At 38.1% G+C, this 26100-nt stretch overlaps 1 protein-coding gene across 1 annotated transcript in view; it reads left to right on the top strand.

Moving 5' to 3' along the window:
* The first annotated feature begins 2602 nt into the window (after nt 1-2602).
* The window catches only part of hp1bp3 (heterochromatin protein 1, binding protein 3), a 41309-nt gene continuing 17811 nt past the window's right edge, over nt 2603-26100 (top strand). Inside the window, exons 1-4 of the mRNA XM_028807753.2 lie at nt 2603-2764; nt 15323-15422; nt 17182-17356; nt 22250-22415. Of these exons, the coding sequence (XP_028663586.1) occupies nt 15347-15422; nt 17182-17356; nt 22250-22415 (417 nt within the window). The 5' untranslated portion in view covers nt 2603-2764; nt 15323-15346. The remainder of the gene's footprint in view (nt 2765-15322; nt 15423-17181; nt 17357-22249; nt 22416-26100) is intronic.

The raw sequence follows: 26100 nt of genomic DNA, 5'->3' as shown, positions 1-26100 counted from the left end.
CCTGCATGTCCTCTCTCACTACATCTATAAACCTTCTCTACTGACGGTAAAATACATTACTCAGGCCAGCTAACAGTTTTCATCACATGTAACTCATACACTCAGAGAGCACAATAAAGTAACAGACCACCAAGGAATAGGAGGTGCAGGTTATCTCCACCACATAATTCGGCTTCAGATCCTTCTCATGGCAACCAGCAGTGCGGCCATGCAACATAGCTGACATGAAAAGAACAGGGACATAGGAACATAGTGAAGTGCATTGCAAAGGATGACATTGTTTTCATGGTAAACGTAAGACATACACTCTGAACACAACAGACTGTCATACAACAATTTATTTCTTGTATACCCCAAGGTCAAACAAGGAATGCCTCGATGGGCTTTAACAAGCCCTGTTTTTTGAAAGGTCTCAGCCTTGCCTCCCTACAAAGACAAAAAAAAAAAAAAAAAAAAAAAACCCATTAATGGAAGAAATTTTGGGAAAGGCAATTCAGATAGAGAACCCCTTCCAGCTAGGTTGGGAATGCAATGGGTATCAAAAAATGGGTTAAATACAATTGTGATGAGTGCCCCGTGGTATTGGGAGAATTTTAAATAAATAATTGCATCCCGGGTAGCGTGCAGACTCGGAATTGGGTGCAGGGTGCACAAGCACGTTTCATTCAGTAGTTAATTTGGATACATGGCCGATCACACCATATACACATGTGGAGGCACACAGATTGGTCAGGCCCCTCAATATTGTCTTAGGTGGAGTGACGTGTTGCACCTGCACCCAATTAAACAGGCAGGATAGAGGAGCCTACACAGGACAGAGAAGGAGAGAATGATGGGACAAAAATGAAAGAGAGTGGAGGTTAATGGATGGAGAGAAGGGCAGACTTGTCTCGCCAGTACAATAGGAGGAAGGAGGCAGATGGAAATGTGAACCCTGGGAGGGGAGTGTGTGGCCAAATTTCAAGTGGCCTGAGGGTTGCTCCTGCTAAGGACTTTCCACAAGGCCAGGAAATGGCAGCAGAAAACCAAGGGAGTGGAGGGTCGGCAGTGCCTGTTGGTAGACCTCTCTCCTCCATGCTGCGAGACCCAAATAGGGTAATCTGGGTATACATTAGTTTTAAAAGTGTTCATGCATTATAAAGGACTGCTTCCTGTGTAATTTTAACTTCATTTTAATGGATTTATGGATTGATTTTAACCTTCACTGTCACCCTTTTTATGGATTATTTATTTTTTGAACTTTTGCACTGCACTTTGGACATTATTTTGATTGTTTTAATAAAAGCACTGTCACTTTTGCACCTACCCCTTGGTTGGATGTTTGTGTTCTCATGTGCCCGACTCATCACGGTTATGACTATCGATGATCCAAGATCAAGAGGCTCCTGGGAGGAATGGGTAGTGTGGAGCTGACCTGGACCGTAACAACTACACACAGAACAGAACACAAGTAATCATCTTCACAGAGCTAGATGGCCAAACTATCATTGCCACCTCAGAATACAATACCACAGTACAAAACTACTTTGTTCTTCACTAAGTGCAGGCACAGAGCAGCACGTCAACTCTCAGGGCAAAATGCAAGAGTACAGGACTATCACATATTGAGATACAGATTTGTTCAAATACATCGTAAACAAGGTAGAAATTAACATAAATGAAAAACAACAATATTTGTCCATCAGTTAAGTGTAGAACCACTGTCAGGAGTTAGACAATCCAGCCAAAGTCAGAGCCCTGGGGACTCTCAGCTCACCAACAGGACACGAAAAGGGTGGTGGCATCTTTGGCAGTATGACCTGGATGTTGCTGTGTCTCGTAAGAAACATGAACCATCTTTTTTGGAGGACTGTGGTCCGTTTCACCACTTTAGGATACGCTAAGGGAGTTTTCCATTATAACAATGAAGCAATGGCTGCTGAAAATGGGGCTCCACTGTCATAAGTGAATAATTAATTTAAAATCAGTCTTTGGAAGCAGTAATAGCCATTAGAAACACTAGTAATTTTTTTTTGGATATATTTTAAAATCCACCTTAATAGTATCAATTTCAATCAAAAAAGATGAACATTTCTGGCTGTGTCCTGACTTTTTGACTAGTAGTGTTATTTTATTTATAACACTATATGGGCCAAAAACTGAATTCCAGTTAATCTGGTCAACTGAACTGTTAGTCCACACTTTTAGTAGGTAGAACAATAGAGGAATACACAATACAAAGTAATGCCCCATAATTTTGTGCACAGGCTCTCGCCGCCCTAATCACACCATTGCTGTTGAGTTTTTTTTTTATGTCCCTTATTTTCACAATTTAATAATTCGCTTGAACATCCACCACATTCCATTTAATTTTGTATTCGTTGAAGCACGGTGTTACTGTCCAAGTGTGTAACCTACTCATTGTTGGACGTCGCACAACGTGATGTTTGTGCATTAACGTGCCATCCGGCTGCCGTACTTCTAAATTACAAACGTATCGTGATATTATTACCCTGTTCGCGAACATCAATTCCTTAAAAGGGTGCCGTTATAATTACAAAGATTATACTTATGAGTTACGAATACACATCAAAAAACTCTCCACCAAGACACTGCTTATCCGCTGCAGTAGCGTCAGAGAGCAGGAGTGACCGGGAAGCTCGAGCAGGAGCGCTTCGCGTGATCGACGTGTGGCGTACGCAAGGGGGCGGAGCCAACACACACAAAAAAACCTAAATAAAGGCGACAGGACAGCGCGCATGAAAAAGCAAATCCTAAAACAAAGGTAGGTATGGCTCATTAACAGTAAGCTGCAAATATAGGAAACTGCGATTATTCGTGCTAAATATGCATTTTTAACAGTGACCCCGCAATGCACCGTCGGGTTGCAATTTGCAATCAAAAGCGTCAGCCGACTGCAACGCCATTACAGCTTGGATTCAATGGACAAGAGTGGCCATTTTTGGTAGGGGTCGCCAATACAGCATATTTCGAGTTTGTGTGGATAACCGCAGTTAGACTTTGGGCTTTGCTTCCTTCACCGAAACACGCTTTATGTAGTTTGTAAAGTCAAAGTTACGTGACTACGCAGATGATTTACAGACTGTGCACCTTTCAATGGCTTTGTGGATTTCGGTGACCAGGCCCCGTGAAGATACAGTGAGTGCGCGTGCGCCGATACAGCCTACACTGAGTCTCCAAATCCAACTTTACGAGGCTGATGTTAGGGGAGCGATCGAGTGCCAAGGTGTCTTAACGGAAAACAAACCGCGCGCGCCGTGGATGGCAGGCTCGGGCTTTGTCTGTGCCCGATTCGGTGATTTGGTAACTAATTCGACGTAAATACGGATATTGCCGAGGGTTTTTTTTTTTTTTTTGAGAGAGAGAATCCTGTATACGTTAAGAACAAGTAGCATTTAATTTTTCAAAACGTAAAATGGAAGACACTTGAGAATAAACTAAGACTAACGCCTAATGGCCAGAAAACCTGACAAAGTACGGTTACTTAGAGACGTTTTTTAACGTATTTTTCCATACCAGATTTGTCAATATTGAACACGGAATGCATTTTTCCACTTCGTTTTGAAATATGGTATTTATGTAAAAAAAAATAACTTCGACATCGTTAGATGAAATAAATCTGAGTGCCGCCAAAATTATACCATGAATATTAAAAAATACAAGATCACTTTTTTCTTGTTATTCTAAATGTAGAATTTGAAAATTAATACCAGCACATTTCTTTAAGGGATTGACAACATAGTGTTGATTCAGAAAGTATTCAGACCCCCTTCACTTTCTGCACACTTTATTGTGTTGAAAATTTTGACAGATAACGGAGTAAAATTTAATATATTTGATACATCTTGCTCTGCATGTCCCGTCAGCGCTTTTCCTGGGTGTCTTCCTCAGTTTGAAACTCTCTTGCCTGGCACTCCCTTCCATACCCCTCGCTAGTGCATTTCTATGGAGCTTGCATTTCATACTCCTGTCATTTCGAAACAACTTGCTCTCCTCTTGTACACTTTTATACTTCCCATCTTTGAAAGCAACTCTCGGCATGCCTCCTCCTTGTGTGTTTCACACACGCATTTCATATTTTGATCATGTCACTGAAATGACCAAACAAGAGTGTTCGGAGGAACCAGACACACACACACCTTTGCATTTTATTATAAAGTAGATGAATAAATTTGCCATTTCTGCCTATCAATCTGCAGTCAATAACCCATAATGTCAACATGAAAACATGTTTTTAGAAACGTTTGCAAATTTATTAAAAATCAAAGAGTCAATGTATTGATAATTAACTGCAGCAGTGTAGTTTTCATTAAGGTGGAAATAAGTTCATAATTGTAAAAGAATGTTCCATGTTAAAGCAGTGTGTCCTTTCTTAAGCTGATGTCACGTTACGTAACTTATAGTTCTGAGGTATGTCAGACTTGCTGACCACAGTTGTTGTTCTCATCTTCTGGACAATTTAAACAACTGAAAATCGCTGGCCGTGTCACATTTAACGAATAAGTGCTGACCTTCCAGTGCAGTCGCCTCTTTGTGATAGCCAATAATGCGCTGCCTGACAGATCCGGCACTGTACAAAGGGTTAGTGGGTACAGTATATTCAGCTGCACTCTCTGCCCTTTTTTCTTTTTCCATTTTATCGTGGTATGTGCAACATAACTAAAAATAAAATATAACTTGTTTAATATATTGGAGCGAGTTGCAGACTAGTTGGAACTGTGCATGTCACATTACAAGATTGTTTTCATGTTGAGTGCCCTACCAACTGCCTCTGACTCACTAAGATTATGTAAATGAAGACTACAACTGAAAATTGCTATCATGTGATGTAGCCTTTATTTTGCAGTCGATAAGCTACTAGGTGGGATAGTTAAACAACTTGGCTCTGAATCCTTCCCTGTCAGTTTTTTCAGCACAGTTAAATGTGCGTTTTTACAGTAGAATATGGAGTTGTTTATATAATTTTTCACAGTTACTGATACATGTTTATTTTCTGTATGGCACCAGCCTTCCATATTCTGACCCTCTTAACAAAAGCGTCACTGGGGTTGGAGCCGATCCCAAGAGAATTGGGAATTAGGTGCAAGTCTGGAATAAATGCTGTACAATTGATTATTTGGACAGGGCACAACCACTGGGCCAATTAACCAAACACACATTTTTGATATATTTGAAGATAACCCACACAGACATGGAGATGACATGCAAGCAATACACAGGTAGTGCCAAAGCTCAAAGAACTATTAACACAGTAGTTATTACTGGTGCCTCACTTATATGCTACCAGTGCACTGGTATTCCTATTCATGCACTTTCTCTAAGTTACAATAGAAGAAAAAATTGGAAATAAAGAGCATATAAATAAAGCAATACATCATGCAAAAATGTACAAAAATAAAACCATTCGAACATTCCTGGTGATACAGAATTGACACTAAGGATTTCCCAGTACTTCATAACCCCTTTTACTTAAGGGTTAATGTTTCTGACCTTTCCCGTCTGAATTGTGATGCTATTCTACCATCTGCCTTACTGTAGAGGTGCAAAAAGTAGGTGGAGTTTGTTATTATAGGAAAGCATTGTATTTCAGAAGTATTTAGAAAAGATTTTGCAATGAAAGTTTTTTTTTTTCTTTCTGTAATTTGAATTGTATTTACACTTGAAATTTATTGCCATGCAACACAGTTGCTAGAACTTTCTCAGTGTCCAATTAAAAAAAAAAAAAAAAAAACAAATCAGCAAATACAACCTGGTATTACATTTAAAAGCAGAAGTTCAAGGGAATCAACTTTGAATATGCCCTCCAGACCTTTAGAAAAGTGATCTTCAAGTTCAGTCATAGTTCACTTCTAACTTGGCTATTCTCTGTTCACCCTTCAGGACATCTTTGTTACCAGATTAAAAGTTATCTTCTCCTTATTCTTATTTTATTTGACTATATATTTAAGTTATCTGCCTACAAATAGATTTAAGAAATATATAAATATTTGTATACTTTGCCATAGTTCTAAATCTTAACATTTCTTTTTCCGTTTTCTTTTTAATTTACCATTTTCTGTAGAATTTACTCCCTTAATGAAAAAGTCCACCAAAAATGCATAATTTCTTTATTCTACTTACCCCATGTAGTTTGTAGTGATGGCTGAGAACATTTTTCAATCTCATATTTTCATGCAGAATGAGAGAAAATGGTTTGACACAATAGACCCTAATGGCGATCCATGCTGTGCAAATGCAAACAATATGAAAAACATCAATGGGAAAAAAGAAAAAAATTCTACTTTACTCAGGTCACATAATCTATATGTCCATTGTCCAGTCATATGCTGAAAATGTGCAAAAAAACATGCTTCATTTTATTTAAATATCATTAACGGCCATTTCTTGGAAAGGTAGCATTCATAACAAACATCTATGCCGCATTCCCATAATTCTGTGCTTTTGAATTGAAGAGCCTCTTCTCTTCTTCATTCACTAGTCAAGAGTCCTGTCTTCAATTTAAAAGCTCAGAAATTATGATTATTACCATCAAGCAATTCAGGTACACATACTGAATATTAAAGAGGAGCAATCACCTCACTGGTGTTTTCACTTGTCAGCTCTTTAAAAAAAGTTTTGTTTTTTTTTAATTAATTGCCCTGTTTTATCATTTAGTGCTGTCAGCATTTGGATACAATTAAGAGGGCAACGTATGTAGAAATGGATGAATTAAAAAGAAAATGGCAAATTAAACTTAAGCATTTTAAGTTTTGGCAAAAATACATATATTTTTGAATTTCTTAGAACAAGAAAATAAAAAGGACAGCTCACTTAACAAAGTACAGAAGAATGCACAGATTGTGAAATTGGTTGGAGTAAAAACCTGAAACCACAGGAGTCCCTCAGGACTAATATATATACAGTAGAAAGGACGTTATTTGTGTGGTTTCATTTTATTCAGATCTCATGTTTATGATTGGATGTCTGTAATTAGGTAAACCTTAAGTAGATGGCAGTACAGTTATAGTTTATGGCTGTTTTCACTCTTGGTCAGCTGTGTTGATAGTCTTTAAGTGGTTCTATTATCATTTAACAATAAGTTGTTAAAAAAACAACCAACCACCTACATTAATTTAATTTGAACCAGTGTGTGTTCATGATAAAGAACTGTTTAATAACATTTGGGTGGAAGGGAGTGAGGAAGAAAAAAAAAACATGAGAGGAACTAAAATAGTCAAAAAGATGGAAACGCGTAAAAAGCTACATAATTCATAGAAACACGTAAAAAGCTACATAATTCATTAACATTTGGTTTCCACTTAAGATATTATTTGAAGTAATAACCTGATATTATTTAAAGTAATAACCTGTAGACAAATAATGTTGTTATGTTGATTGGGGGGTTCTTAAACTGTCAGTAGGCAAAATCAAAGTTTTCTTCTAGATGTCCTTTTAGACTCTCCATGTTAAATTTTTGATTGGCACCTAGGTACCAAGTAGAGCTGTCAAATTATACAAAATTAGTTATCAAATGCTCATTAAAAATAACAGTAAATATTCAAACGTAGGTTAAATGTTCAAAGAGCTACTACTTGTACATTTGTATTTAACGTGACTTTGCATGCTTTAGTATTATTAATATTTTTCCTTCTTTGTTCACAGTGCCACTACCAGCCATGCAGTGTTTCTGTCTTGTGCACTGTATTAGCCTTCACAAAAATGGGATTTTCTGTGCATGGAAAGTGACATGATCAAAGAGAAAAGTGGAAGCGAGTCGCCTCAAATGTTTGTAATGCATTTATGAAACCCATACAAAATCACTCGCGATCACTTAAATGCACACCCACACATTCTGCCTCTTCCTCCAGCTCTCCACTCCACCATGTGCATTTCTTGTTCTTGGGTGCAAAAGACATGAAGTCAGTGCACATGTATTTTATATAAGTCGAGTCATTTGAGTTACTGAATGGACTGAATACTACTTATCTTTAAGTATTCACCCCATTATATTTTTTGCTTGGCAAACACTTTTATTAACAACAACTAAAAAAATTTAATTCAGAAACCAGATTTAGCTTGCTACAATGAATGCTTAGCAGTTTAGAAAACAACAGACAATCAGAAATCTCCAGTTCAAGAGTGAAACAGAACAGTATAAGGAGCAAAACATACTTTTAAGATGCTGGATGAGTGTTTAAAACCTGTTGTTAGTACAACCATTAACCAGAAAGCAGAGTAGTGTGGTAGAAAAATCTGTAAGTTTTATAAATGATGATACAAACTAACAATAATTATAAAAAATGCTGATTATGGACATGATGTGTGAAACACATGCAGTATTTCAGCATAATATGTTTGGAGTAACGTTGGCAAAATTACTGTGAGAAAAAAAAAGTTCTAACCTATTGTCTGCATTTGCTTTCAAATAAGAATTTTTTTCATATAGATTCAAATTATGTTCAAATAGTGGTGTCCACTGCATATTTTTAATCAGAATAAAGCACTCAAGGAAGGAATAAATACAAGAACAGAAGTAGAATAGTACCAAAATATATAAAGGAGAAATAAGTTGCTGCTCCTCTGAGTCTACCAAAGCAGGATTTGCCCCCCTGCCTAACAGATGGGTTGCCCTGTGCACTTACTCACACTTATCTCACAAACCCCCCATGTTTAACACCACACTGTGGCTTCTTTCATACCAGTCCGGTCTGTAAGCTAAACTTTGGACTGGCCAGTAAGGTTTTTCAAATTCAGTCCTGGGACAACTGCTGAGATTAGTAACAACCTTGGGAGCTCTGTATTTCTGGAACTGCCTCAGTGCTGAATTAGAGGGCCAGGCAACCTCCAGGTAATAGACCCTCTCCACTGCATAGCAGCAGACCATGCATGAAATGCAGTGCAATTCTGCTTCAGTTGGGGTCTCCTGCAGCAGTAACCAGCATCCTCCACTGTTCTTCCACTTTTTTTTTTTTTTTTTTTTTTTTTTTTTACTTCCTCCATGAGTACTTAACACTTTGAGGGTCTTTACCATAGGACATATAGTGCCTCTGACAGCAGCAGTAGAGTTCCTCTAGTATGGCTGTAAGAGGTATCCTGTCTAGGATAGAGTAAAATGACCTGCTGTCATTGTCCTGACTAGGTCCTCCATCATATTGAACACATTTTTCTAATATTTACAAGGTAGTCATGGCTATAAAGAGATTTTCAGCCACTTTTTGCAGTGAAATAGAACTTTATATAGAAAAAAAATTCTGCTGAGTTACTCTGCATTGCTACTAAAGCAGGGGTAGGCAACGTCGGTCCTGGAGTGCCACAGTATGTGCAGGTTTTTGTTCCAACCCAGTTCCTTAACGAGAACTCAATTATTGCTGATGAAGCACATATTGCTTAAGTGACATTTTAATGCTTCATTTTAGTGGTCTCGCTTGTTAAGGTTCTCCAATCTTAATTGCTTATTTCAATCTTAAACTGCTGCATTCAGTGTTTTAATTGCTCCTTATTAGTAATAAGATGTAAAAGACAAAGCAGCCAGCAGTTCTCCAGCTAGCTTTTTTCCAATTACATCTGTGTGTGTTCATCATGCACGGTTTGATTTAATAAAACACTTAATAGAAAAATGTGACAGACTGAAAATGATCTGTTTTAGGCTTCAAATCATTTGGATGATATCCTTGGAAAGGAAAAAAATCTACAATATAAAAGCCTTACATTGCACAGACTAACAAGCCATAAAATTAAATAAGGTCTGAGATTGGCAATGATTGGTTTCTAATTAAGCAATTGGGTTGGAATGAAAACCTGTAGCCACTGCGGCTCACCAGGACCGACATTGCCTACCCCTGTACTAAAGCAACACCATTGGCCTTACAGAACCTGATACAGTGCTTGCTGCTATGCTACAAAGCAAAATGTTAGTTTAACAACAAATAAAGTGGTGTGAGTCACTATGCCATAACAGTGCTGTTCTAAGAAAAGAAAGTACATGTAACTATATATATTTAATCACACGATCAGTGCTTATGTAGTCAAGCAATACAGTACTAAAAAATACAATCTTCTAAAAGTACACAGGCAGCATTTTTTTCTTGTCAATTATTATTAAAACGCAGACCTCCTTGGCCAAGATAAAGGCATATGCTCTAGTATTTCTGTGGTGAAAGTGAAAATTGAAAGACCTAACTAACACTGTTGGATAGCACAGGAAATGAAATGAAAAGTTTTATTAAATTTGGCTTTGATAATTATGTCAGCAAGATATTCTTAACATTGTACAGATAAGCAGTCTGTTATGTTTTACAAGTTACTTCCTCCTTTGTAAGTCCCATTTTTGTGTTTTACGTGTCTTGATCATTCTAAAATGCATTCTGACTCCTGACATGACATCAGACCTAAAAAGAACAGTCATATAATAAAGGGTTTTAGAAACAAGAGAAAAGATAAAATTTGTTTAAAAAATAAAAGTCTATTTTTAGGATGAAAATTATTTCTCTGTTTTAATGTCCTAGACATCCATCATTTAGGAAGGCTTGCAAGACAGACCTTCCAGCACAGTTTGTAAAGTAATTGGCTGCTCCCATCAGTTTGGCTTTTATGCCACCATGCTTCTAATATAAAAATCAGAATTTTTAGGTAATTTTTTTCAGTGAAGCAATATTAATGAATTAAAAAAAATAGTGACCCCCCCCCCATAGGCATTTTAATTGCCATACTCATTTTCTTATGAGCACTGGAACAGGTTAACGTAAAAAATTATTTCAAAATGTAATGTTTGATGCCACAAAATAATTTATTCAAGCCTATGACCCATTGCTTTATTCATTTGAAATGTTTAACCCATCCTTCCTGCAGTCATTTTTAAGTTGTGGTTCAGATCCCAACACCATATGTGTCGTGTTTGCAGTGTCCTCCTGTTTCTTCACAGGGTTTGTCTGCTTACACTGATCTCCTGTATTCCAAAGACGTGTAGGTCAGTATGACTGGTAATCATCCCTGGCATGGCAGACTATAGGTGTTATATGTAATCGCGTTGTACTATAGACTGGCATCTCACCAGAGTTAATTGTTTTGCCCAGCGTTGCTAGGATATGCTCTGGCTCACCATTAGTCATGAAGCAGAAAGAGCTGAATTCAGGAAATGGGTGAATAAATGTACAGGATTGAAAACTGGCAGTAGTCTGCTAGTTCAAGGCCATATAGTATCTTTTCAGAATAGCCAGTTTTACTGGAATTATAGTCAAGTGCGCTTCTGAAATATTTCTTCAAACAATATTCACAGAAGTTCTGTGAAAAGCCTTTCACTGTTAAAAGTAGTAGTCCTTTCTGTATTCTGTATAGCGAGACAGATCGATTGAATAGCTGACATAACAAAAGCTCATGTTTGTGCAGGTACATTAACTTAGGGTCACATCGGCAGTAATAGCTATTTTCATGTTCTGCCTGCTGGATCTTTAGCAAGTCTTAACATTTCTCTTGCTTAAATGGTTTCATTTTAACCAGGCATTTTAACTCTTTCAGGGCGAATGGCAACTTTTATGAAAATGAGGGGTTGACATTGGTAATCAACTGTAAACAGTGACAAAATCTGCCATTATGTTTTAGTTCGACTCTCTTTGGTAGAAGGAAAAGTTAGCTTCATTGGTTTGACTAAGATTCCCTGTGCTTGAGTGTGTAGCAAAGAGCAAACAGTGGCAAAAATCTAATCTGGTATCTGGCAAGAAATCAAAGTGAATGCGTAAAGTGAAATACTCTGTGGACATTGTTTTGCATATTATCATTGAATTGAACTCTGAGTTGTCAAACTCCAATTTTGATACAGGTGAATGAAAATGACTGTGAGGTACCAGCATCAGCTTATCGATCCCTTGCTGATCGTGGTGCTGAACAGTATGAACACCAGGGGGCGAGCCAGCTCCCCAAGACCTGACACAACAGGCACAAGCGCAAGTCCAGTACATGCAAGTCTTTTATTAAAATTTGGCAAACACTTTCCTTTTTGGTTCCCCACCATCAATGCACAGAACAAAGCACAATGAAGCACACAGCACTTTGCCTCCTCTCTTTCTCTCTCTCTTCCGCCTCCACTTCTCCATCAAGCTTTGTCCTCTTCCTCCCAACTCTGGATCTTCAAATGGAGTCAGGTGGCTCCTTTTATAGAGCACCCGGAAGTACCCAGGTGTCCTGTAATCTCCATTCAGGTGTACTTCTGGGTGTGGCTGCAGTCCTGCAGAGAATGTCTCAGCTGTTCCCTATGCGGTTGAGCTTTCATGCTCCAAACTTGTGGCACCTTAGCAGGCAATAGGGACTAACCTCTGTCATTCCAGGGAAGGTACTACCCCGTGCAAGCTTTTTCCCCCATACCTTCCCTTAAGAATTGAACCCGGCCAGGTAAGAGTCCCGGCTGTCCATTACAACAGGTTTGTGTAGCTAACACCCCTATGGCAACGTTCGCCTGAGAGGGCCGCCACTTACAATAACAGGTATAAACCAGATTGCGATGCACTGCAACCCCCATTACTGCACCCTCCATGCGAAGACAGCCTGGCAGCCCCAGCACGCAGCAACAAAACTTTTTATGTTGATTTCTGTGTGAAACCATTGCTTTGTGTGCTTTTCAGAAAACTGTGAAATAAACATTCAGCCCTCAGAAAGTTAAGAGAAGACACTTTTATAATATTAGGAGAGCAAAGCTGCATCTTCATGTCACAGCATAGCAGTAAAAGTTATAATTAATTAATCAGTATGTAGTAGAAATGAGTTAAATGTAGTATTTTTGAGGTTCATTTTCTTTTTTAACTGTGGTTAAAGGTAAACAGTAATGTTTTATTTTTCAGTAGCAAAAATACTCTTTCTTGTCAGAACTGGTCCACTGTTGAGGTAGTGGAAGAAAGAACTCAAATCCCAAGAATCAACTTGATCATTAGCAGAGTGGCTGCCCATGCATGGAATAGCTCATGTCACTAGTTTAAGATTGGCTTCTGCTAGCATCATGCCATAGGACAGTAATGCATGCACAAATGTTAGTCTGTCCATTTTCTTAACCCTCTTATCCTCAGCAGGTGGAGCCTAACTCAGCAATCATCAGGTGCATGGCAGAAACAATGGTTGGACAAGACTCTGTGTCCTTCAGAGTGTCAACACACACACACACACCCACCCACAAACACTATGGCTGCTTCTGCAATACCAGTTCATCTAACCTGCATGTCTTTTGACCGTGGGGGGACAGGAGGTTTAATTTAAGTTGACAAAGTAAATGGAGAACATACTTGCTCTGGCAAAGAGGCTTTAATACACTCAATAATGACTTCTTTATCCAAAGAAGACTCAGATCTTTGGGAGCAAGTCACTAACAGCCCACAGGATCTTGCAACGGATAAACCTGAGAAAAGGCATTCAGGAACAAATCTCTAGTTATAGTATTGCTGTGCTGTCTTTGCTTTTACGTATTTTAAGAGCCTGTAGGTAGCAGGGCGTTTTGAACAGAGCTGGTTCAATTTTTAAGTCATTCTTTTTTTTAAAACGGCTTCTACAAAAGCTGCCTCATCAGGACCATTTTGCCCAACAATGAAGAATTTGTTGTCCTGGACACTAATACAGTATGTATTGTATTGTATACACACACGAGTATAAATGTCCGACTTAAGGCCTTCAGTGCCTTTATCTATCTAAATGCTTGCTTTACTAAGCAATTTTCACTACAGAAGACTCGGATCAGTAAATTGGCCAATCACAAGAAATACTTTTTTCAGCATCTGCTTTTCTAAGCTTTATGGTATTTTAGTTGTAGGTCTCTTTGACGCCAGGTATTATGTTAATTGAGGTAGCTCACATGTAAGCAGAGAGGAGTAATGTAGACTTCATCAGAGACGATTAGAATATTATCCTTTACTTTAAAGAAAGTGGAGTAATAAACTAAGTAAAAGGAATAAAAGAAGTCATCCTATGCAATTAGACAAACAACAAGAAAAGCTGCTTTAATGAATTCAGACCTTTTTATTTTGTCGTTTAATTAAAACAAACACTGCTTATCTGAGTTAGGATGTCAAGTGAGCTTTTGTTAAGTACTGCAGCAAACATTTTTAGTTATGAAAAGAAGAGATAAAGAATTTTACTTTTGATAGATCTGCAGCATTTTTAAAGGTTTGTATTGTGTTTATTATTTGTTTGTGTTTGTCATAAAGCCTAAGTTTCTGTAAGAACAAGTGCTGTATAATTAAAATAGTAATGCATATTTACAATTGCACCTCAGAAATTAGGAACAATAAATATATTGATGTATATTTTAACAACAAAAAGGCTGTAGTGAAATTGATTAAAATGATTAAAACCTATAAGTTCATGTGTTTACATTTAAGCAGTGTTTAACTGCCAATATCAATTAAGTTAATCTTTGTGTGTGTGTGTATACAGGGTGGGTCAAAATTATGTTAACATTTGAATGGCGGAAACAATTTATTCAAAAAACATATTTCATATGTGCAAGATGATTTACAGGAATGTCTCAACCTGTTCGCCATCATGTTCAACACATGTACCATATGTGGCACATAAATTGTCCACAAAAATTGTATATAAGTATATACAAAGCAGTACCATTAGTGTTCAAATGATTTTGACTCACTCTGTATGTATGTATGTATATATTTTTATTCATGGCATTCGTAGTCTGAATCACAGTCTGATTGTATGGGTGGTTACCTACCAAGTAACGCTTGTGGTTGGTCAGCAAGTCGGCTAATATCCGCCACGGTGTCCTCTTTCAGTTGCGAGAAGCAGATCATAGAATGGTTGAAATAGTAGTTTACTGTCAAATAATGTAAAGAGTGTTTGCCCTAATTCTGGGCTCATCAGGCGTACACACTCACTGCACCTATATATGACAAATGGTAAAAACTACATTTGGAAATTAAGCTTTGTTTCAGAGAAGTATATTACAGAAGAAATTAAACAATATGACAGCTTCTAATTATGAGAACCATTTTATTTTTTTAACATTTTATTAGTTAAAGTATGTATTAAATAGTTTTATTTATTTTAATTTTTTTATGGTTACTGAACTTAACCTTGCAGAATATCATTTTATTAAAAAAAATGAACAGGCAACATCTGTGTTTATTGTTTAATTATAACAATTAGGGTTTACCAAAGTAATTCTTTAATACAGCTTCTCTGCATCTGGTTATCCTGGAACTTAGTTTGAAAGTTTTTTTAAAGAGATAAAGATAAAAATAAAAATCAGAATTTGTTTATCCAGTAACTGATATTGGTGGTCAGCCCTAAAAAAATCCTGATCTGAGCAACATTAGTATAAATGTTTTATAAATTAATATTTTTCTTCCAACAGCAAACTGCAAGTCACTCTCCAGCCATGCCTATTCGTCGTGCTGCAGGGCCACCATCCCAGGAAATGGTGCCCAAGAATACACCTGCAGGAAAACAAGCAGGTATGATAATATGTATATTCGTTTCCTTTTTTTTTTTTTTTTATTTTGGTCCTATTATTACCTTAGGTTTTGCTTACACGTTTATATGCGTTATAAAATGTATTCTTTCACTGTATATGGTAGCAACAGTATTCAGTATTGAGGTATCCACAGCACGGTGGCGCAGTGGGTAGCGCTGCTGCCTCGCAGTTGGGAGACCTGGGGACCTGGGTTCACTTCCCGGGTCCTCCCTGCTTGGAGTTTGCATGTTCTCCCTGTGTCTGCGTGGGTTTCCTCCGGGCGCTCCGGTTTCCTCCCACAGTCCAAAGACATGCAGGTTAGGTGGATTGGCGATTCTAAATTGGCCTTAGTGTGTGCTTGATGTGTGGGTGTGTTTGTGTGTGTCCTGCGGTGGGTTGGCACCCTGCCCAGGATTGTTTCCTGCCTTGTGCCCTGTGTTGGCTGGGATTGGCTCCAGCAGACCCCCGTGACCCTGTGTTCGGATTCAGCGGGTTGGAAAATGGATGGATGGATGGTATCCAAATGTATTAATGGCAGTAATCCAAAAATAACTATTGTTGGGATAGTAAGAGATTTTTAAGTTGTATACAGTACTAAAACAATTTTATGCACGGTTGCTCAAGGCAAAAGCTTATAAAGTCTTCTTAATACTATTTATGTTCTGTTAGAGTAAATCAGGACGTGTTAATATATCCAATCCAATTTCAGTATGAATAGCCATTTGATTACTCTCACAGCATACACTCCGTAAGTTTAAAGAGTGGCTGCCATCTCAGGTTGCTGTGATTAATAGCTATAAGAGCCCAGTTTGAAGTGCCAGATGTCATGTCATTAGATTTGGGTGGCATGTTGTGTCAGCAATGTGCTTAATCACTTAAAGTCAGCTGTCACATTTGTAGTGATTCAGTTGGCATATACATATATATATAATACTGTATTATATCCGCGCTGCCTCTACAAAGTATGAACTACTTATGAAAATGTTGCATGTATCCCATTTGTGGCACTCAGGTGGTGTCATGCACTACAAACATATTATGATGTTTGTTTAACAGTTTCCCCAAGTACCAGTAGCCTTTTTTTTGGTCTTGCTGTTATAATAACAGTAAAGTATAAACAAATCAAGCACATAAGTAGGTATATATTTCACCCAGTATTATATAGTTTGACTATATTTAAATATTTGCTTAATTTTAATTAGAATGTTGAAACCTCATTTTTTTGGCTATTTTCACAGCCCTAGTTGATATAGTTCTTTTTGGGAGTAGGCAAGCTTTCTCCCTAGTCAATGTAATTGACAAATAGGACATTATAACAAACACTTAAAGCCATTCTTACAAAGTGGCCGTGCCATCTTTTCAAATCAGAGGTGCACATGTTTTTTCTACCCCAGGAAATTAAACAAAAAATAAATTAATAACTACAAACAGTGGTATTTTGTATTGTTTAATGAAATAGTTATTAATAAAAATACACATCTGAACTTTTTTCCTACAAACACAACCATTGACACATGGAATAAGTAACAATCAGTGTGTTAGAGAATGAAACTTTTGGGTCTTTCAAATATCTGTTCAATGTTTTTTTGGAAAAATTAGGCAAACAGGATTAGCATACTTTGTTGGGATCAATGGCCTGCTCTGGTCAGAATTTTTGTTAAACGTGCAGCATTTTCACAACACTATATGTTACAAGTGCTCTTTAATTTGAAGTCTAAATACATATTTTTTAAAATTAGCTTATTCTGTGATATTTGTAGCAAAAGATGTAGATGCAAGTTCTGAAGAATCTGTATCAACTGGTGAAGAGCAGGAAACTGAAGTTCTAGAGGCTACAAAATTACAAGAAGAATTAAAAAATGGAAATGAAGAAACTCAAAAGTCTGAAGAGGAGAAGAAGGATGAAGAAAAATCTGCTGAAGGGCTAAAAAAAGAGTAAATTTTTTGCTGTCTTTGTACATGGGGGAAGGGAAGTACACATTTTACTTGGTATTTCTAATGTGTAAATAATAGTCTTAGCAGCATGAGTAATCATGGATTTAATGTACTCTAATTATTCATATACCGGGAGCATTTTATTGGTTTGAATTTAATCATTATGAATTTTGTGTTATTTTGTATTATATATTGTGTTATATATATGCATATATATATATATATATATATATATATATATATATATATATATATATATATATATATATACATACAGTGGTGTGAAAAACTATTTGCCTCCTTCCTGATTTCTTATTCTTTTGCATGTTTGTCACACAAAATGTTTCTGATCATCAAACACATTTAACCATTAGTCAAATATAACACAAGTGAACACAAAATGCAGTTTTTAAATGATGGTTTTTATTATTTAGGGAGAAAAAAAAATCCAAACCTACATGGCCCTGTGTGAAAAAGTAATTGCCCCCTTGTTAAAAAATAACCTAACTGTGGTGTATCACACCGGAGTTCAATTTCCGTAGCCACCACCAGGCCTGATTACTGCCACACCTGTTTCAATCAAGAAATCACTTAAATAGGAGCTGCCTGACACAGAGAAGTAGACCAAAAGCACCTCAAAAGCTAGACATCATGCCAAGATCCAAAGAAATTCAGGAACAAATGAGAACAGAAGTAATTGAGATCTATCAGTCTGGTAAAGGTTATAAAGCCATTTCTAAAGCTTTGGGACTCCAGCGAACCACAGTGAGAGCCATTATCCACAAATGGCAAAAACATGGAACAGTGGTGAACCTTCCCAGGAGTGGCCGGCCGACCAAAATTACTCCAAGAGCGCAGAGACGACTCATCCGAGAGGTCACAAAAGACCCCAGGACAACGTCTAAAGAACTGCAGGCCTCACTTGCCTCAATTAAGGTCAGTGTTCACGACTCCACCATAAGAAAGAGACTGGGCAAAAACGGCCTGCATGGCAGATTTCCAAGACGCAAACCACTGTTAAGCAAAAAGAACATTAGGTCTCGTCTCAATTTTGCTAAGAAACATCTCAATGATTGCCAAGACTTTTGGGAAAATACCTTGTGGACTGATGAGTCAAAAGTTGAACTTTTTGGAAGGCAAATGTCCCGTTACATCTGGCGTAAAAGGAACACAGCATTTCAGAAAAAGAACATCATACCAACAGTAAAATGTGGTGGTAGTGTGATGGTCTGGGGTTGTTTTGCTGCTTCAGGACCTGGAAGGCTTGCTGTGATAGATGGAACCATGAATTCTACTGTCTACCAAAAAATCCTGAAGGAGAATGTCCGGCCATCTGTTCGTCAACTCAAGCTGAAGCGATCTTGGGTGCTGCAACAGGACAATGACCCAAAACACACCAGCAAATCCACCTCTGAATGGCTGAAGAAAAACAAAATGAAGACTTTGGAGTGGCCTAGTCAAAGTCCTGACCTGAATCCAATTGAGATGCTATGGCATGACCTTAAAAAGGCGGTTCATGCTAGAAAACCCTCAAATAAAGCTGAATTACAACAATTTTGCAAAGATGAGTGGGCCAAAATTCCTCCAGAGCGCTATAATAGACTCATTGCAAGTTATCGCAAACGCTTGATTGCAGTTATTGCTGCTAAGGGTGGCCCAATCAGTTATTAGGTTCAGGGGGCAATTACTTTTTCACACAGGGCCATGTAGGTTTGGATTTTTTTTTCTCCCTAAATAATAAAAACCACCATTTACAAACTGCATTTTGTGTTTACTTGTGTTATATTTGACTAATGGTTAAATGTGTTTGATGATCAGAAACATTTTGTGTGACAAACATGCAAAAGAATAAGAAATCAGGAAGGGGGCAAATAGTTTTTCACACCACTGTATATATGCATATATATGCATTTTGTAAAACAGTTCTCAAGAAGTGCTTATATTGCTCCATTATGTTCTATTCAAGTGGATGTGAACTATTTAACAAGTATTTATAAACTATAATGTTCTACTTCATTGATTTTAGGGATTTGTTTTGCTGGTGTTAATGAAAGTACACAAACCCAGAGTTAATTGTATATTCCATCAGTACATTTATGGCACTTTACTGTAGATCAGAAGATTAAAGCTAAGATACTGAGAGAAAGGTGCCTGGGGACACACATTAAAATATATGTCTTTACAGAGAACAGTCTAAGTTAATGGAGTTGGATCTGGATCTAAAAGTTGAAACAAAAAGTATTACATTGACAAAGATATCAGCAATGCCTGGTCATATTACACATCTGTTCCTTTATTTTCTGGTCACATTTACGTCATTTTTGCAAGTCGGGGACAGTCACGGCCCCCACCTATGCCAGCCATTCATGTGTTCTGATGTGCTAAAAGCCTCCAATCAGCCTGAAATTTGTCCTGCCAAAATCAAGCAGGTTTGATTTTGTCTTAAGTCAAAGGGGTGAGCTCTGTGTGTGTGAGAGTTGAGAACCAATGAGTGTCTAGCAGGAAGTACAATGCATGCAATACAGCAAAGAGGAATGAAGAATGCCAGTGCTTTATACCTCACAAACAGAAGAGAAACTTATCTGTTTGATGTGTCATGTTTTACATAAAGGGGGACAGATTGCAGTTAAACACACCATACCTGGAAAGCATTCTTATAGCATCAGCTTTTTCAGGCAGGACATTATAGGGCGTGCTGTCAGTACTTATTTGTGAAACTGTTTTGGAAAGTTGTCACAGAGTCAAGCCCTGCAATCTAGTCATTTCATCTGACATCCTCAGACAAAAGATCAGCAACTCCAGTCATCAAATTTTACGTCCGTTCTGACTATTAAGTCATGTGACACCAGGTTGAGACTGGTAATATAATTTTGTTCCTCTTGTTAGATGTATGTTATTTTTAGAAAGTATAGCATCTGAACAATACAGTGGAACCTCGGTTCACGACCATAATTCGTAAACCGATTTGGTCGTGAACTGAAGCAATTTCCCCCATAGGATTGTATGTAAATACAATTAATCCGTTCCAGACCATACGAACTGTATGTAGATATATATTTTTTTTTTTAAAGTTTTTAAGCACAAATATAGTTAATCAAACCACAGAATGCACAGCGTAATAGTAAACTAGATGTAAAAACATTGAATAACAATGAGAAAACCTTGAACAACAGAGAAAACTAACATTGCAAGAGTTCGCACTATACTGTAGCCTTATGACCTGATCGTTGTAAAAAAAATTTTTTTTTTTTGAGTTTTAAGCACAGGGAAAAAAAGGAACATTTGAACAAATCCGAACTTTATTTAAAAGCCAACCATAAGCAACCAAGAAAGTAACATTGCAGGAGTTCACGCTAATAGCATGTCAACCCTATCGCTGTAAACACTTTTTAAATGAGTTTTAAGCACAGGGGGAAACAAGGGACATTTGAACAAATCCAAACTTTATTTAAAAGCCAACCATAAGCAACCAAGAAGGTAACATTGCAGGAGTTCACGCTAATAGCATTACAACCCGATTGCTGTGTAAACCTTTTTTTAATGAGTTTTAAGCACAGGGAAAAAAATAGAAAAGTAACATTGCAACAATTCACGGTACGAACCGAAAAATGAACAATTGAAAAATCCGTAATACAAAAACTAACCATAAACCACCAAGAAAACTAACCTTGCATGAGTCGAGTTCTGGCATGAAGTGAGGAGGAACTGGGTGGAGAACAATCCGGTGTTGTCGCAGTTGCGGGATGTAGCCTTCGTCCTCCACTAATTTTGTGAAATTTTTCACGAATTCTTTCGCAGCTTCAGCGTCGGAACTAGCAGCCTCTCTATGCCTTACCACACTATGAATGCCACTTCTCTTGCGAAACTTTTCAAACCATCCTCTACTGGCTTTAAATTCCTCACTTTCGCCACTCGTAGAAGGATAGTTTTGCAGCAAATCGCCATGAATCTTCCTGGTTTTCTCGCATAACATCGCCTCGCTTACGCTATCCCCTGCAAGTTGCTTCTCGTTCAGCCACACTAGCAACAGTTTTTCCACCTCTTCCAGCACTTGAGGCCTCTGCCTGGTTAACGCTGTAACTCCTTTTGCAACATCAGCTGCTAGATTCTTTCTGCTTTAGAATAGTCAAAATTGTAGATTTTGACTTCTTGTACTTGGCAGCAAGATCAGTAACACGAATGCCACGCTCATACTTTTCAATAATTTCTTTCTTTGATTTCAGTTTTCTGCAAAACTTTCTTCTCACCACTCTTCACTTGCTTAGAGCCATGGTTAACTACAAAAGCACACGAAATACTGTAGAGCACAAAGAGTTCACAGGTAAAGCACGCACGTCTGACTGAGAACAATGAACAGGGAGAGGCTGAACACGTGCTTAAATGCAGTAATCGGCGCGTACGAACCGGAAGGGAAATGAAATAGAGCACAAAGAGTTCACAGCGAAAGAACGCACGCACATCTGACCGAGAACAGTGCAACACATGTGGAAATCATCGGCGCGCACAAACCAAAAGGGAAACTGGCTTGTTCGTATACCGAGTGTGTGGTCGTGAACCGAGGCAAAAGTTTGGCGAACTTTTTGGTCGTAAACCGATTTGTACATGTACTGAGACGTTCGTGAACCCCGGTTCCACTGTATGTATTTTATTAATGAAATACTGGAAGTTCAGAAGCGAATGCTTCTGGATGTCTTGTAAGCAGCTTTCACATATAAGTGAATTGCAGACTTGGATTTCAATTAACAGTAATGTGAAGTGTTAACCATAATCCTTATTTTACAATGCATGTTTATATCTAGAAATTTGTGATGTACAGTTTATGTCAGATTAATAATAGAAGAACCCCTAGCTAGCCAGTCATTGTATTTATATTGTCTTGATTTCTAATTACAGGGACAAAGATACAGGCAAAGAAAAAGAGAAGAAAATCACTGTTAAAAAGACTATTCCCTCGTGGGCTACAATGTCTGCTAAGCAGCTTGCTCGATCCCAGAAACGTGCTAATGTTGCCTTGTATTCCCGGCCAAAACTAGATGCAATTCTCACAGAGGCAATTCAGGTTTGTTAATGTCTGTGCATCCATTAATTTAAGAAGTAAACCATGTATTTTTGCCACTATTAGTTACTTGGCATAGATCATAGTGTATTTATTGATGTTAATATTTAACTGTTAAAGAACGTAAACAAGCAAGTTGGAGTTCTTTTTATAATATTTTACATTTATTTTTAAAATGCTGAGCTGTTTAACTTGATAATTATTTTTAATGCATTTCAATGTGAGCCCTGTTTTCCAGATATGCATTCATTAGTTTCTAGATATCCTATTCCATTATCTGCGAGACTGTGGCTGTGATATGCAACCCACACTTTACAGCTCCAATAATAACCCTTATGGAAAATCATTTTACAAAAGCAGATTCTTGTACCAAGTTTATATTTTATAGTTCAGGATTTCTGGCAGTGATACATAATAACCCCTCTACCTTAAGTATAGTGTAATGACAGGCATACAGACAATACTGAAGAACAGTAGCATTGCACATCTGTGGCTGCATAGAATTAAGGAATTGCCTTTGCTAGAGGTGGGTTCTCCATTAACCTTGAAGAAGTGCTGATGGAGCCTGCAGTTACTATAGGCAGACAGGGTGGGGCAGAGGAATGAGTCGATAAGAAGCTAAATGTTACCATTTGCAAGTCGACTGGAGCCACCCTATGAGGTCGTCACTTTAGACGTATTCCTGTGTAGTAGTTTGTTTAGAAGAATTAATGTCTGGCTGCACTGTTGATTGTTATAACTCGCTTTGCTCAGATATGATGACTGTAAATGTGCAGATTACTTGATTTGTGAACTGCAGATTGTTCACGAACTACAGTTTGAGAATTACTGTACATGACTGTAGCTGGAGGTCAAGCAGCCAATTGGTCACTAAAGTTTTAGTTATCTTGTGGGCTCCCATCTACTGTAGAGGGTTGTAGTCAGTAATGTGAGTTAGATCTCTTTCATAGCAGGATCTACCAGAGTCCCTGCCAAGGTATTCCATTCTAAAGCTGCATCGCACAGTTACCCCAGCAGCAGCTTTTAACTCGAGTACTAGACAAATTTAGTTCTTCTCTATTGATAAGCTTCATTAGTTCTGCTCCCAAGTCTGTCTCAAAATTTTCGGTCTGGAGGTAAAAAAAGAAGGAAATACTAGGTGCAGCGAAAATAAGAGTCCAATATAGGGTGTTTTTTTAAGCTCAAAAGATGTATCTGTGGTAAGATTATATTTTATCATAGTCTTTCAGTGCTTTCAGAGGTCCTTCCCTTTCTAAGAAGTTGGTTGCAAACCTCTGACAATAACCCAAATGTTTCTTTTATTTTAGGTTATTGGCAGATTTAGCATAGCCTGTTTCCCAACTTGTAACACACAACATGCTCTGAATGCTTAGCTTCCTGTAATCTACAATTATTTGTGCGGGTTTTGAAGTGCAGATCAGCACAGTTATAGTGTTTATTAACTGGTGTATTAGGTATTCTTTCCATCTTAGCATGCAACACTATAGAGTTTGTGAATGTGGAAAACTTTGTGTACTAGACATTGAAAAGTCATCCATGGTCAGATAAGCCCAACAGTAAGAGCTTAATAGTGGCAGCATAATATTTCATCCTGTGTAAAAATCTTGGAATACGGCAAAATAAGCCACCAATATATTTAAAATTGTAGGACAAATGATCAGCTCCAATATATATAATCACATAGAGCAAGTAGCAGTCTTTGCACTGTATTATATTAACTCTTTTAGGGCTAATTTTTTTTTTGTTTCTTTTCTCCCAGGGCTGAATATTTTTCCAAAAACTAACATTTTTTAAAAAAGAACACAAAGCAATTGTTTAACATATCAAATCAACAAAAAATATTTACTTTTGACAAATGTTACTGTCTTGCATGTTGTATGAGCCTGCATGCTCTATGATTTCACATACATATCACATACATTTTACACAGCAAAGTCTGATCTCGCTCAAAGCACCAATTTCAGTCATTGCCACATTGCACTCCTTACAATTTGTGTTGTTTTGATGCCTATTTTTCAATTGTCTGTTGCTGCATTTTCTAACATATATTGTTAGTGTGTACTGTAGAGAGACAAGTCACCCATTTGCCATCGTGCCATGCCACTGCCACCAAGTTTTCTGCCTGCATGAAAACCGCATTGTCACCTCTTTTCATCTTCTGAAACTTTATAAACTTTATGTATGGCATTATAGCCTGCCTCACCCCATGGGATTTGCTTCTGTTTATTACAGAAGTGAATAAAACTTTGCAGCAGCACGTACCTAAGCCACCAGGGGACAAAACACGTTTGGACCAATGCTCCCTGAAGTTATATCACCAGTTCTGTCCCATCTCTATTTGTAATGCCACAGCGCGCTTCATCTCGTCTTTCGTTGTGGGTTTCCACTTTGAAAAACGAGAATGCGATGCAAACGCAGCCCGCGATTCAAAAAAAATCTCTGCCTACCTGTTTGTCTCGTCTGACAGTAGCTGAAAAGCAGCATCAGGAGAGAGCAGTCTGAAGTACAGCAGCTGGTGATCTGTCGTGTCCAAAAGCAAGCCATGCCATCTTGTAAACTCCAGTAGCCAGATCGGCTCTCAACGGATCAATGTCTGTGTATTTATCCCATGCGAACCTTGCCGTAGATGCATCGGCTGCGCGAAAGCACTCAACTGGCAGCAGATCCGCTCGCGCAGCATCGGCTGGTGTCTGATCAGCTGATGCCTGCTTCTAACTCTCTTGCTCGATCTCCTGATCACTGCCAATAAAGTCCGATTCTGAAAAATCAAGAGTCCGACTCCGCGGTAATGCGCAAAACAACGTCTGCCAAGTGTTTTCTTTTCTGCACTTGCTTCGCTGCCTTTTCACATGACGGTGCCATCTTGCCTTTGTTTACATTTCGCAACTCACGCACACGCAAGGTTTATTTGCCGAGTCTAGCATTCCTCCAAGCACAGAGGGAATGCCTGTGACGTGACAGTGAGATTTGTCGCCATTAACAGCTGATTGTCGCCCTTTATCCCTGGATGTCGACTTTTGTCGACATTCGCCTTCAATCCCTCCTGTCGACAAAAGTCGACATCCGCCCTAAAAGAGTTAAAAAGCTTGGCTTTCTTGTTACCCTTGTGTAAGGTTTCACTTTTACTGCTGATTGAAGTGATGGAACAGGAGCAGGTTTTCATTTTGCCTTGCTTAGCTTTTAGCACTGGGCTCAAAATCAACCCATGCTCTCACATTTAAAGAAATTATCAAGAAAATGTTTTACTATAAATTAACTTCCATAGTGGTACTGCCTCCTAGATTACTTTTTAATATCACTATCTAAATGCTAAGATTTGCACTGGGTGTGACGAGGATGGATAGAATTAGACATGAGTACATTAGAGGGTCAGCTCAAGTTGGACGGTTTGGGACACAAAGTCAGAGAGGCGAGATTGCGTTGGTTTGGACATGTGCTGAGGAGAGATGCTGGGTATATTGGGAGAAGGGTGCTGAGGATAGAGCTGCCAGGGAAAAGGAAAAGAGGAAGTCCTAAGCGAAGGTTTATGGATGTGGTGAGAGAGGACATGCAGGTGATGGGTGTAACAGAGCAAGATGCAGAGGACAGAAATATACGGAAGAAGATGATCCGCTGTGGCAACCCCTAACGGGAGCAGCTGAAAGAAGAAGAAGAAGACTGTGTGTGTCAATATATGAGTCTGGTGCAG

This window comes from Erpetoichthys calabaricus, chromosome 8 (assembly GCF_900747795.2).
Source record: "Erpetoichthys calabaricus chromosome 8, fErpCal1.3, whole genome shotgun sequence".
Taxonomy (NCBI): Eukaryota; Metazoa; Chordata; class Cladistia; order Polypteriformes; family Polypteridae; genus Erpetoichthys; species Erpetoichthys calabaricus.
The sequence above is the reverse complement of the archived record's forward strand: the minus strand, read 5'-3'. Positions and strand labels throughout refer to the sequence as shown.